Raw genomic sequence first — 13,471 nt, forward strand, 5'->3', positions numbered from 1 at the left:
TTTTATAAAATCACATTTCTTCCTTTGTTTTCAAAGGTGTATTTTATGGTCATTTTAGGATTATGTTGTGAAAATGCAGAAATGTTTAAGTGATTTTCACACTTAAACAAACCACTTCTGGATATACTTATAAGACACTTTACTTACATTAAAGTGTTTACTTACATTGTTGACGTGTGTCTGTGTGTGTGCGATTACAATTCAAGACTGTCACACATGAACCTTGTGAAAGGTGTGATCTGTGAAGAGCCAGACTGCAGATGACGTCAGTGTGGTGGTATAAAAGCAGAAGAGACACTGACCCGCTCAGAAGCTCTCCCCTCACTCAGCATGCCGTGGACTCTCCTGTTCAGCTGCAGCTTTTGTCTGCACGCCGCTCTGGTTTCTGCTCAAGGAGTATCCAGAGGTGAGTTGACTCTTGACACTTACAGTGAAAGAGTAACACATTCATATATATTGAATATATATTTAATATATGTTTGCACACTTTTTGCACAATGAACTTCTATTACTTCTCTTGAGGTGACCATGAAATGACTGATTTTTGTTATATCTTTTACATATCCAGGACTTTTTTTTTATTAAGTTTATTAACATCTTCACTAGAATGTGCTTTACTGAAAGGATACAATATACACTGATACTGATTATTATTGGTCAAACTACAACAAGTCTCTTAAAGTGCACTGCAATATTGTTCCAGATGAAAATATTTATATTTAATGTTTGCCCCTTTCTTAATGAACAAGTTGATTTTTATTCTAATATTTTTTTTTTACAAAGCTCTTAGAAAGGTTTAAGCTAAGAATCTTAAGAAACTGTTTGACGTGTAAGATGCGGGCAGATTTTATATGATTTTAAACACATAACACTGATGAAGAGAACATTTACGTTCTATGCAGTTGCAGTATAAAGACCAAGATTTTAAGTGGCCCACCAGGCAAGACGAATAACTGATAAACTGAGCTTATGGAATGCATATGGAAAACACTGATGCCGCTAATGGAAAGAGCACACTTCCTTTCTTTTTGTCTGGACTGCCCTCTGGGAGGGGAACCTCTGACAGAAGCCTCTTCTATTACAGTACATTTAGATTTTTAATCTATTTTTTTATTTAATTTGAAATCATTAGTGGGGAAAAGTTAAATGGGAGCCTTTCTGGGACCTTAACCGCAGCTGTGGAGCTAAGAAAGAAATGCACTCAGGTTGATTTGATAATTCTAGTGTTGTTACTCCTGTGGCTCATGAAACCAGCTTCATAAATCAGAACTGCAGGAGTTTATCTGCTGTCATAACAGCATGTTCACCCATGAGATTAATCAAAATGAAGCATGCTGTTTGGATTACATGTTATGGTCATGCCTAAACACAGAAAACAGGATCCAACATTAGCCGTTGCAATGGCAACAGACTTGGACTGGGCTTTGCTATTCACAAACCCACAACATTAACAATGGAAGTGACAAATTAATGACTGATATAAGGCCAGATGCTGAAAAATCATCCACAGGGCCTGCAGGAAAAGTCATTACACTTTGAGCTTAGTTTTATATGCATTAATCATGAAACTGACCTGTTGCTTGTATGTAGTTTACAGTTCATACAGTCTTAAAGGGAAAGTTCACCCCAAAAATAACATTCACTCTGTTTTTCTTCTGCATAAGAAGAAAGGTTCCAAAAACTGTAAAAGTATCATAAAGAAGCTCATGCTGTATTCTAAGCCATTAGATAGTTGTAAACAGAGTGAATATCAATGCATTATTGCTGAAATTATTGACTTGAAGTAAACGGTGAGGGGAACTCAGGGTGATCATCTTTGTGATCTACAGATGGAGAGATTATCAAACAGATTAAAGGCACAAACCAGGAGCTTGCTGAAATCAAAGAACTGCTGAAACAACAGGTAAATCATCTAAAATACTCAAAAATATGAAAGAAGATGTCATTGCATGTTTTAGGGTAAAATATCTTTGTATAAAACTTCTATATCCACCCACACATAAATATATTTTCATAACATTCCAGCCTGTTAAAGACCTAAAGAACATTTTTAGTACTATGTACTTTTTACCGAACTCTTTGCTTTTTAGATACAGGAAATTGTTTTCCTGAAGAACACAGTTATGGAGTGTGAAGCCTGTGGTGAGGAATTCTAAGTTTATGATTGCATTAGATTCATAATTGAGAGTGTATCTGCTAAAAGTTGCATATTTTGTCTCTCGTGTCCCGCTAGGCATGAGAATAGTGGATCCTATAGAGCCGTCATGTGTTCCCAACCCCTGCCATCCTGGTGTGGAATGCATAATGACTCCCAGCGGTGCGAAGTGTGGTCCGTGTCCGGAGGGCATGACAGGAAATGGATCTCACTGTACAGATGTTGATGAGGTGCGTGGGCAGTCTGAGAGGAATTAGGGTGAATTCCTATGACCTGCTCACTCCGACGGGAAGAGCCCTTGAAGGGAGCAGGGAAATAGTGTCTCATATTGAAGCTGTTTGGAAAGCACTTGGCAAAGGGAGCAATGAAAGTTAACATTATCAAAGATTTAAGATAAACCAAGATGATGCACTCCTGTTACTATGAATGGGAGAAAGTGCAATGCCCAAATATGATGGAGCAATCCTGCCTAAATAAAAGTGGAATCAAGTGGAAAAGTCCCCTTTTTAAGATGATCAATGTTTAATATTTGATCCAATGGTGTATAACACAAAATAAATTAGAAATGTTTAAGTTAATAAACATTTTAAGTGAAGTACATTTTAGGCACAATATTGTCTTTTGAATTTTGACTTTTGAACAGCAGAACTGTTGTGTCTCTGAAGAACATAGTGGTGTTTCGTTGATGATTCAGCATTTTTTGAGTGAATCAGATGAGTCAATGATTCAATGACCCATTAAAAAAAAAGAATAGTAACTTGCTTCGTTCCTGAAAAAAATTTAATAAATCATTTGAATGAACCAATAAATGATTATTTTATTAAGACAGTGACTAGGTGCCACCAACTGCCAGTTTTAGTTTCATAGGTAAAGTATAATTGCATTTTTTTCAACATGTCATATTTCTATATTCTATATTTTATATTTAAAACATGAATCTCATTAATTCCAATCAGATTTTTTTCTTTATTATAATAAGACAGATCAGAGCCGACAAGACGTAATGTGTCAGGGGGTATCCAGAAAAATAATTTGTACTTTTCTGTGAACTAAGAATTTTGTTCTCTATTGTTTTTTTGCTGTGTACAGTGTGCTGTAATTCCATGTCACATGGGGGTGAGATGCATCAACACGTCACCTGGTTTTCGCTGTGGCCCCTGTCCTGCTGGGTACATGGGCCCCCAGGTGCAGGGGGTTGGACTTGCCTATGCATCTGCCAATAAACAGGTATCGTTTTTAAATGGGAATCATTTAATTCAAACAATGGATAAAACGTTTGAAATCTAACGTAAATTCTTATGTGCAGGTGTGCAAAGACATTAATGAGTGTGAGAACTCAAATGGAGGCTGTGTGGCGAACTCCAACTGTATCAACACACCAGTGAGTGATGCATTATGCTCTGTTAGTCGCAGACCCAGAGCACCATCTGTTCTGGTTCACAAACCAAAAAAATAGGTTTGTCTGGTAAACTGTAAAAAGGGACTTCTGCCAGTAGTTAATTACTTCAAGAGCTATTTTTAACTTAGCCTAAAATGACTTTTATAACTGAATAAAAACAGTTAATTTAACTTAAAATCTGCCTTCAGACTTATGCAGATGCTAATATGGGCAGCTTGCATTATATGCACTTATCCTTAAAACTGTGAACATAATTGTGTAAGATAACAAAAAGATCGATTTTGAGAAATAGATTTATATTTGTCAGTTGGATTCTCATTCTTTCCATTCTCTTTGTTTACGTGAGTCATTGTGTGTCCATGGCAGGGCTCTTTTCGCTGTGGCCACTGCAAGACCGGTTTTGTTGGGGATCAGGTGAAAGGCTGCAAAGCTGAGCGGGCCTGTGGTAATGGTCAGCCCAATCCTTGCCATGCCAGTGCAGAATGCATTGTTCACCGTGATGGACAGATTGAATGCGCAGTAAGTTAATGACCATACAGTAATTCACACATGAAACACGTGAACAAACTAATACAGTACAATCTGCTTTAGTGTGGAGTTGGATGGGCTGGGAATGGATACGTATGTGGAACGGATACTGATATTGATGGCTTCCCTGATGAAAAACTGGAATGCTTGGAAAGAAACTGCGCAAAGGTAAAATACAAAAGCAAGTATTACAATTAAAAAATACTAAAACATTATCTCAGTGGTGAGATCTCAGTAAAATGGTTTTCTAGGACAACTGCCTCACCGTTCCAAACTCTGGCCAAGAGGACGCAGACAATGATAACATCGGTGATGCATGTGATGATGATGCAGATGGAGATGGGATCCTAAACACAGAGGTCAGAGGTCACAACATCTCCTTAATTAAAGGCAGTGTTATAATATCACCATATAAAAGTCCTGTCAATAAGTCAAAATCCTGAATGTGAAGTGCAATGGAGACTCAACTCCTTTTGCTTTTCTTCTCTACATACGATATGTATGGGGGGAAATATGTATCACAATAAATATATTTTTGCTTTGAATAAGGTCTTTAAGATATCAACATTTCTGATACCATAGAAATTTCCTAATTTTTGTCATCCGTGTCAATATCACAAAAAAACTAATACTAGATACTAGCCTAAATAAAAAAAAAATATGTAAAAAATCACTTAAAACAAGTATACAGTCGGCGATTACATAAGAGTAAGAAACTAATTACAAGTCATAGGGAAAAAAATACTGAGTAGAACAAATAATTAAGAAATGCTTCATACATACATTGTATAAAGTAATCAAATGAATAAAATCACTGCATATTCTTCACTGTGTACATTAAATATATATGTCTTCTTATTGAAGTTACAAAAGTGATTTGGTCAAGCCACGTAGAGAGAGATATTCTGTCTTTTGCTGTTTGATTAAAGAGCCAGTAAGATGAACATTCTAAGCTTCCTATCACTGTTTATAAGTCCTGTACAATAGGTTTAAATCTTTAAAGAGCCACACAGATGGGAAATCAAAAATGACCTGTATTACAGTGTATGATGTAGCTGTCCATCAGTGTAAACAATGTGCAAATAATTAAACCAAAAAGTACACGATTTATAAAGTTATTGGCTTCTAAAGTAAGGAGTCGACTCTGAATCGCTGAAACAAGTCGTTATAGATTTCAAATCTTTTGCCCATCTCTATGTATGTCACTAGGAACACTTTGCATAATAATCTCCGCCCACCGTCTTGGGAGAAACTGAACTCTGACCTGCCCCACCCCCCCCACACACACACACACAGACGCTCTGGTTGGTGTGAGAGCATCATGTCGAGGAGACAGTGTGTTTTTAATTGTAAAGGCAAGTTTGTTTTATTTTCACTGCCAAAGAATGAAGATCAGAAGAACCAATGACTAAAATTCATTTTTACCACAATACCAGAGCAGTGCAACAAATCCCTTTTGTTGTGTTCATAACATTTCACTGATGACTGCTTTTCTAATCTCGGTGAGTACAGCGGGATTTTCAAAGCATTTGGCCATAAAAGATGGTTCATTACCAACTTTATTTAGACCAACAAGCATCTCCGAATCACAATGAGAAATGTGATTATGAAGTTATGTGTCTGTTTTCTCCCGAGCGTCTTATCAGTATGTGTGCTGTCTGCGCTGATCGTCATGTACAAACACGTCATTAAAATGAAGTGTTACTCCGTGAATACTCAACGAAGAGACATGAGAGAGATATCTATAGAAAGTTTGATATGTCTACTTTAAAACTAAACAAGTGCTGCCGAAAACAGATATTCTGTGATAAAGTAATCCATATGAAAACAACGCGATGCCCGTTTTTCACGTCAGAAAAAGCAGTGAGACTGTTCAAGTTTTTTATTTTACTGTTTGCTTCGCGGTGAGAGGAATAAGACATAATTCACCCCAAACAGATGCTAACGCATTGTTTACCATGAAGTTGTGTGCGGAACAACCAATCAAAACTATGTTAGTTGACCAATCAGAACACAGTATGCTACCGAAAGGTGGGGTTTAAGGAAACTGAATCTTTTGAACAGCTTCGCGCGAACCGTTTAGGGATCTCTGAGATTTGAGGTAATTTTAAAATGATATTTTGACAAAATGACAATGTTTTTTAACCTTGGATGGATTTAAACCTATTGTACAGGACTTATAAACAGTGATAGGAAGCTTAGAATTTTCATCTTACTGGCTCTTTAACATGAATGACACACAGCCAGAAATCAGACTGCTGTCACTTTAAGAGCTGCCCAGATCCAATATATTGTTACACATGTTTTTATTTTTCTCAGCTGTTTGCTTTCGCTTAAGACCTAAATTATTGTGTTTACAAGGATGCTTGCAGAGATGGACATTTTGACACACAACTGTGTATTCAATGGTTCAAGGCCTATAAAGTGGCAAACTGTTCAATACTGTGTTGTGCAGTCGCCTCTCTGACAAGTGCACGCATATAGCGAAACCAGTTCTCTTTTATTGTGGATTGCATTCCAACAGCTTAAAATAATTTTTAATTAAACAGCAATGCTTAAAACGTGTGTAATCAATACATTTCCGTGACCACGTGGCACAGCAACGTGATGTGAGCATGTAACCATGATAGAAACAATTCAATCAAAACAAAATCTCTACGGTTGACAAATTTCTACCGGTTAATCGTGTCTGTACTCATGATATTCTAACCGATTACTTCTCTGATAGGACAACTGTGTGCTCGTCCCCAACGTCAATCAGAAGAACATCGATCAGGATGATTATGGAGATGCTTGTGATAATTGCCGTCTGGTAAAAAACAATGACCAGAAAGACACCGATAGCGATGGTCAGGGTGATGAATGTGATGATGACATTGATGGGGATGGTAAGTCTTCAGATGTTTCCTTCATCATCATCAAAATGTATTAAGGACACACTCAGTCCAATAAAGAAACATACAATTACACACACAAGGACAGAATCCACAATATCACATATGTACTAAACGCCAATGATTCCACGTATTTGAAAAAAGCCTGACTTAACGTAATGCCAAGTTAGGGTAATATGACTATTTGCATTTGTCAAACTGAAATGTTTTGTTTTGCTTTCCAGGAATCAAAAACGATAAAGATAATTGCAAAAAGGTGCCAAACCGTGACCAGAAAGATAGAGACGGTGATAATGTTGGTGATGCATGTGACAGCTGTCCCTACGTCCGCAACCCTGATCAGGTCTGATCCTCTTACACCATACGATCTCTAATTCTGAAGGTGATGGAAGTATAGAAATTAAGCCATTACGTAAACTATAATTCTCTTTCTTTCTGTCACAGATGGATGTGGATAATGACTTGATTGGCGATCCTTGTGACACCAACAAAGACAGGTATTACATCACTCCACTTAATCTCTTTCATTGGTCACACCCCATAATGAGTGCATTAAATCTGATGCTTTGGTTCTATCATCAGTGATGGAGATGGGCATCAGGACTCTCGAGACAACTGTCCTGCAGTTATCAACAGCTCCCAGCTCGACACAGACAAGGATGGGATTGGAGATGAATGTGATGATGATGATGATAACGATGGCATTCCCGATCTCCTTCCACCCGGTCCGGACAACTGTCGTCTGGTTCCAAACCCACTGCAGGAAGACTTAGATGGTCAGGAAACCTTGCTTAACATCAAACTGTTGATATTAATATCATTATTCTTAATAAAATGATGTCCTTTTCTAAAGACTAGCTCATGAAGTGATTTGGAATATGGAATTCTGGTGTCCCCACCAGGCTTCTTAAAGCTGCAGTAGGGAACTTTTGACGCTCTAGCGGTTAATAAACAGAACTGCTTGCGACTGGCGGAAGAACATCGTAGCCGGAACTACTTCCCTCTGTTTATGTCTATGAAGAATCACAAAGGTACTGGGTTACTCCGCCGCGGTATCCCCGAAGCAATCTAAAATAGTCAGAATATAAACACTTATTATAGGTGCACCCTAGTGATTCAGGACAAGCTAAAAACACGGTTTGGAAAATGGATTCATGGTGTACTCGCTTATTATATACATTTTTTTACATTTTGAACACGAACAAAGTTACGGACCGCAGCTCTGATTGGTTGTTTCTTACCGGGAGCAATGTATTTTTTGCAAATGGCAATAGGACACTGGGAGGAGCCAGAGGAGTTTGATTTTTCACAGATTATCTGTCTCATATTCTACTGTCAGGACATAATGACAGGTTTAACAAATATGTAAAAAATATATTTTTACAAAAGTTACCTACTGCAGCTTTAACTAGTTTAACTGAGAAGACTTGATCAACCAGCTTGACCAACTCCTAACCAGCATGGAAATTGGATCTAATTTGTTCTTTTCAGCGTGGAAACTGATCTTTAATAATTTTCTGTTCTTGTTGACTTGTCAAATCAGTCATCCGCTTAATTTTCTTCAATTTTGATTTACAGGTGATGGGATTGGCAACGTTTGTGAGAATGACTTTGACAATGACACATACAGTGACATCATTGACGTTTGTCCCGAGAACAGTGAGGTGACACTCACTGACTTCAGAACCTATCAGACTGTGGTTCTGGATCCAGAAGGAGATGCGCAGATCGATCCAAACTGGGTGGTGCTCAATCAGGTCCGTCCGCTTCTTTCTGCCTCATGCAGATTTTGTTAAAGTTCTCACAGTATAAACTTTACCAAGCAATCCTCATCTTTTTTTAACAGGGAAGAGAGATTGTTCAGACCATGAACAGTGATCCTGGACTGGCTGTAGGTAAAGGACTATTCCATTCAAAGTTGTGAATGTGCGCAAAATTAATATTGCATAAAACATATGTTTCCATCCAAGAGTGCAAAAGCGTTTTTGGGAACGCAGTCCTGTAAGACAGTTCTGGGAGGCAATTATGCAGAAGAATTTTGACTAGTACTTCAGTATTTTTTTTATTTAGCATTTTAGTACTTGTCAGGTTATGCTATCCCAAAGCACAGTTACATTATTTTTTTATAATGCGAATGGACTTCCATCTCTCATTATTCGCATTAGACCTTTATCCCACATACCAAAAATCACTTCAAGTGAGCATCAAAATTAATTAATTTATTCGTTTCTAATGTGATACTTCAAAATGTGCATAAAAAAGGGTGACAGAAACATAGCTTATGACAAGAAAAGCTAAATATTTCCTTCTGGTTACAGGCTACACAGCATTCAATGGTGTGGACTTTGAAGGGACGTTTCATGTGAATACTGAGACGGATGATGACTACGCAGGCTTTATCTTTGGCTATCAGGACAGCTCGAGCTTCTATGTGGTGATGTGGAAGCAAGTGGAGCAGATATATTGGCAAGCCAATCCTTTCCGAGCTGTAGCTGAGCCTGGCATCCAGCTGAAGGTGTGATCTGGTTTCTTTAATTACAGAGTAACAACTTATTTATTTTTATATGTTGAATATGGTCCTTGTTTCTGTATTTTGTTGGTAGGCAGTGAAATCTGACACGGGACCTGGAGAATACCTGCGGAATTCACTCTGGCACACAGGTGACTCGACAAACCAGGTGAAACTCTTGTGGAAAGATTCCAGAAACGTTGGCTGGAAAGACAAGACCTCCTACCGCTGGTTCCTGCAGCACAGACCCCAGGAAGGCTACATCAGGTAGAATCAGATTGATTTCATCTGCAGATCATTCAGTCATAGCAATATTTTTCTATGCATGTTTAAGTAAACACTCTGCATTTCTTGCATACAGGGTACGGTTCTATGAAGGTCAGAAAATGGTAGCAGACACAGGAATCATCATCGACACAACCATGAGAGGAGGCAGACTGGGAGTATTTTGCTTCTCCCAGGAGAACATTATCTGGGCCAACCTACGCTACAGATGCAACGGTCAGTTCTTTTAATGAAACACATTTTCATACATTAAAAATGGAAACACTCCCAACATTCACACGTTCACAATGTCAACAAGTTCTACACATCCTCGGCCGCTTGTGTTTTCATTTATTTTGGCTCATTTGAAAATACACTATATGGGCAAAAGTATTGGGAGACATACTGTTTCAATCAGACCCATTTCCACAGATGTACTGTATGAAATGAATCACCTAGCTATGCAGTCTGTTTTTACAAACATTTGTGGAAAAAAAATGGGTCATTCTGAAGATCTCAGTAAATTCAAGGTTGGTATGCCACCATTGTGATAAGCCAGTTTGTGAAATATCGCCCCTGCTAGATATTCCACGGTCAACTGTAAGTGGTAATATTGGAAAGTCGAAGCATTTAGCAAAGACAGAAACTCAGCCATGAAGAAGAAAACCATGTGAAGTTGCAGAGCAGGGTCAACGAGTGCATATGCTGCTTCCACAGCTGAAGAATTACAAACTCACCACAAAAACTGTGTGGTGGGAGCTTAATGTAACGGATCTCAATGGCAGAGCAGCTGCATGCAAGCATCAAATCACCAAGCATCAGATAGAGTGGTGTAAAACACACCACCACTGGACTCTGGAGCAGAGAAAGCCTGTTCTGTGATGAGGAGGGATGAATCACACTTGGTGAGTCTGGGTTTGGCTGATGCCAGGGGAATGTCACAGACTACACTGAGTTGACTGTTAAGTTTGGTGGCCATGTTTTAGGGGTTGGACTAGGCTGCTTATGTCCATTGAAGGGAAATCTACGGTGGCCGAGAGAGCTCAACACGCTGCAACTTAAGAAAACACATGCAAATTGAAAAAACACCAGCAAATGAAAAAAACAAGTCATCAAATCATCACAACACAGGCATATAACGAAACGTGCTACAAAATCTCACAACACATGCAAATTAAGAAACGCTGCAAATCCTAACAACACATGCACATTAAGAAACAATTAATGAAGCATTGCAAATTTATTTTCATTAACCTTTAAATTATATTTAGCTGAGTATATTAAAGTTAGCCATCTTAAGTAACGTTTATTCAGCTTAATTATTCAGCTTATTTAGACTAATAATATCCAAAATATAAAGGAATCATGCAATCAGGGTGTTTAAAAAAAAAAAAACTCTCCTTTCAGTTAAACTCCACTGACCTGTAGCCACTGCACGATAAGCAAATCCCAGCTGGGTCCGACACTTTTGGGGTCTCCTTGAAACATTTCCATTGTGGTCAGTGCTATTTGCAGCGCATTTGTTAATTTGCATTTGGTGTTTTTTCAATTTGCATGTTTTCTTAAATTGCAGCGCATTGAGCTCTCTTGGCCACTATAGAAATCTTGATTTTTTTTTAGCATACTAAGATATTGAGCAAAGCTTATTTATTCAGCTTTCATATGATGTATAAATCTCAATTTAGAAAATTTAGCCTTATGACTGGTTTTGTGGTCCAGAGTCACATATTGACTGTTTCTGTGTCCCAATATGCATACGATCTATCCTAAATAGTATTCAAAAATAGAAACATTGTACCCCAAATCCTAGTGTTGAAATAAGTATGCCAAAGATTTCCCGATGTTCTACTATACTTCCGGATAGAATTCGAGGTGCATATCGATGCATACTCTAACGGCTAATATTGCCAGCAACACATTGCGTGTTTGACAAAGATTTGATTAGAACTACAAACACGCATAAAAAAAACTACAAACATGGTGTATATGCGAGAAGCGTGGACAGGTAGAGAAAGGGGTTTGTGTGATAAATAATCAAAGTCTGACCTGACGAAAAAGTATTCTTTTTGTTATCCACATTATATATTTAATCTGCAGCAACATTGTGAACTTTTATAATGATGTTTGTTTCTTAACTTTTAAATGCATCATTATGCAGACATATGTTAAAAACCCAAAGCTATACTATTCTGCTTACATACTCAAAAGTCTGTACTTCATCACAAAAAGAGGACATGGTGTAAGTAGGTTAATCGGGACGCAGGCAGAATATGTTTTTAGAATGAAACACTCCTTGATGGCGTAATGGTCAGGTGTCCCAGTAGTTTTGTTCATATAGTGTACTTCAAGCTGCCAATAGGAGTATAGTACTCCCAGATCTGTTGAAAACAAGTTATTATGAAATGGAAATTCTATTTATATTCTGCTTTATTGACGCACATTCCAGGTCTTTTAGCATGAGTCACTGGAGCATGTTATTCCAAATTTATGACAGAAAGTGTCATAATAATTTCACAATCCATCTTTTTCAGTGGCCTTGCTTTTCAAGGTCCACTTGCCAATAGATTTTCTTTCTTATAAATAATAAAGAGATTTTCTCTTGAAGTCAGCGCAGAATCACCTCATCTGGACCTGCTCATTTTTGTCTTTAATCTAAATTAAATATATTACGAGCATACAAAATTCACAGTCACATCTGAGGAGAGAACGAACAAATCATCTGTATTATATTTGTTCTTTTTTTTTTATCCAGATACAATCCCTGAGGACTTCGAGACATTCAGAAGCCAGCAGATCCAGCTTTTTTGAACTCAAACTCAACAGTTCTTCTTTTTATAATATTAATGAATGCGAGTTGTATATTTCTGTTGCGTGTGTCATATTTTACACTCCATTTTTGTGAACAGCAGTAGAGCTTTCCTCATAACCCCCTAATGACTGACATAAATGGATGACACTGCATTAGCACTGAGAATTTAAATATATATGTATTTTAAAAACACGTACAGAAATACAGATTACAAAATATAAATGATATAACAAGAAGGCTCTGATATATGCAGCTGAGACATCATGCACATCCATATTCTGCATTGTTTTTTTTTTTATGAGAAAGGAAAAGGACCAGCAAAACGACAAAGACGAAATCAGTTCCTTCTACAATCAGTTACCACAAATAGGAGACAAAGATGACCACACCAGCACAACGACTATAGAACTGGGCGTCTGGATAGATCCAACCCAATAAAAGCTCTAGACAACCACAAATTATATATCCTAATATACCGCCAACTCCAATAAAGAGCGAGCACTGTTTATGCTCACGACATGAGAGATCACAAAGATTTGATGCACATTCTGTAACCTAACACTCTCACGAGCGCTTGGTTTACAGTGTCTTTTAATACTTATTAAACCTGCCTTAAGTGAGATGACAGGTGGCGAAATAAAAATATATCATCTTTACAGAACGTAGATGGCACTTAGTTTATGCTAATGCTATGATTTAAGGGGAAGGGTTGTCATACTGCTCAGCTCTATCCTATGGGTCACTATCGATACGTTTATCAAGAAATACATCCCATCTAGTCAGCTACGTCCTTGTTAGTTTTAATGGTACGGACATGGTCACTAACTGCTCAGCAGTTCTATTAAGGCTTAAAGGGGAATTTAAGATAAAGGGGGTTTGCTCTCACAAATATAATTAGGACACAAATGTAGGT

General features: G+C 37.7%; 1 protein-coding gene across 1 annotated transcript; it reads left to right on the forward strand.

Moving 5' to 3' along the window:
• Positions 1-313: 313 nt before the first annotated feature.
• Positions 314-13,219, forward strand: comp (cartilage oligomeric matrix protein). The gene is made up of 19 exons (XM_052569353.1): positions 314-406; positions 1,830-1,903; positions 2,091-2,142; positions 2,234-2,385; positions 3,245-3,382; positions 3,462-3,536; positions 3,921-4,073; positions 4,146-4,250; positions 4,334-4,441; positions 6,811-6,970; positions 7,201-7,319; positions 7,421-7,473; positions 7,559-7,752; positions 8,555-8,733; positions 8,823-8,871; positions 9,295-9,491; positions 9,580-9,752; positions 9,847-9,986; positions 12,502-13,219. The coding sequence occupies exons 1-19, from the start codon at positions 331-333 to the stop codon at positions 12,555-12,557; spliced, it is 2,253 nt and encodes a 750-aa protein (XP_052425313.1). The 5' UTR covers positions 314-330; the 3' UTR covers positions 12,558-13,219.
• The last annotated feature ends 252 nt before the right edge of the window (positions 13,220-13,471 follow it).

The sequence above is a fragment of the Carassius gibelio genome, chromosome B11, assembly GCF_023724105.1.
Source record: "Carassius gibelio isolate Cgi1373 ecotype wild population from Czech Republic chromosome B11, carGib1.2-hapl.c, whole genome shotgun sequence".
Taxonomy (NCBI): domain Eukaryota; kingdom Metazoa; phylum Chordata; class Actinopteri; order Cypriniformes; family Cyprinidae; genus Carassius; species Carassius gibelio.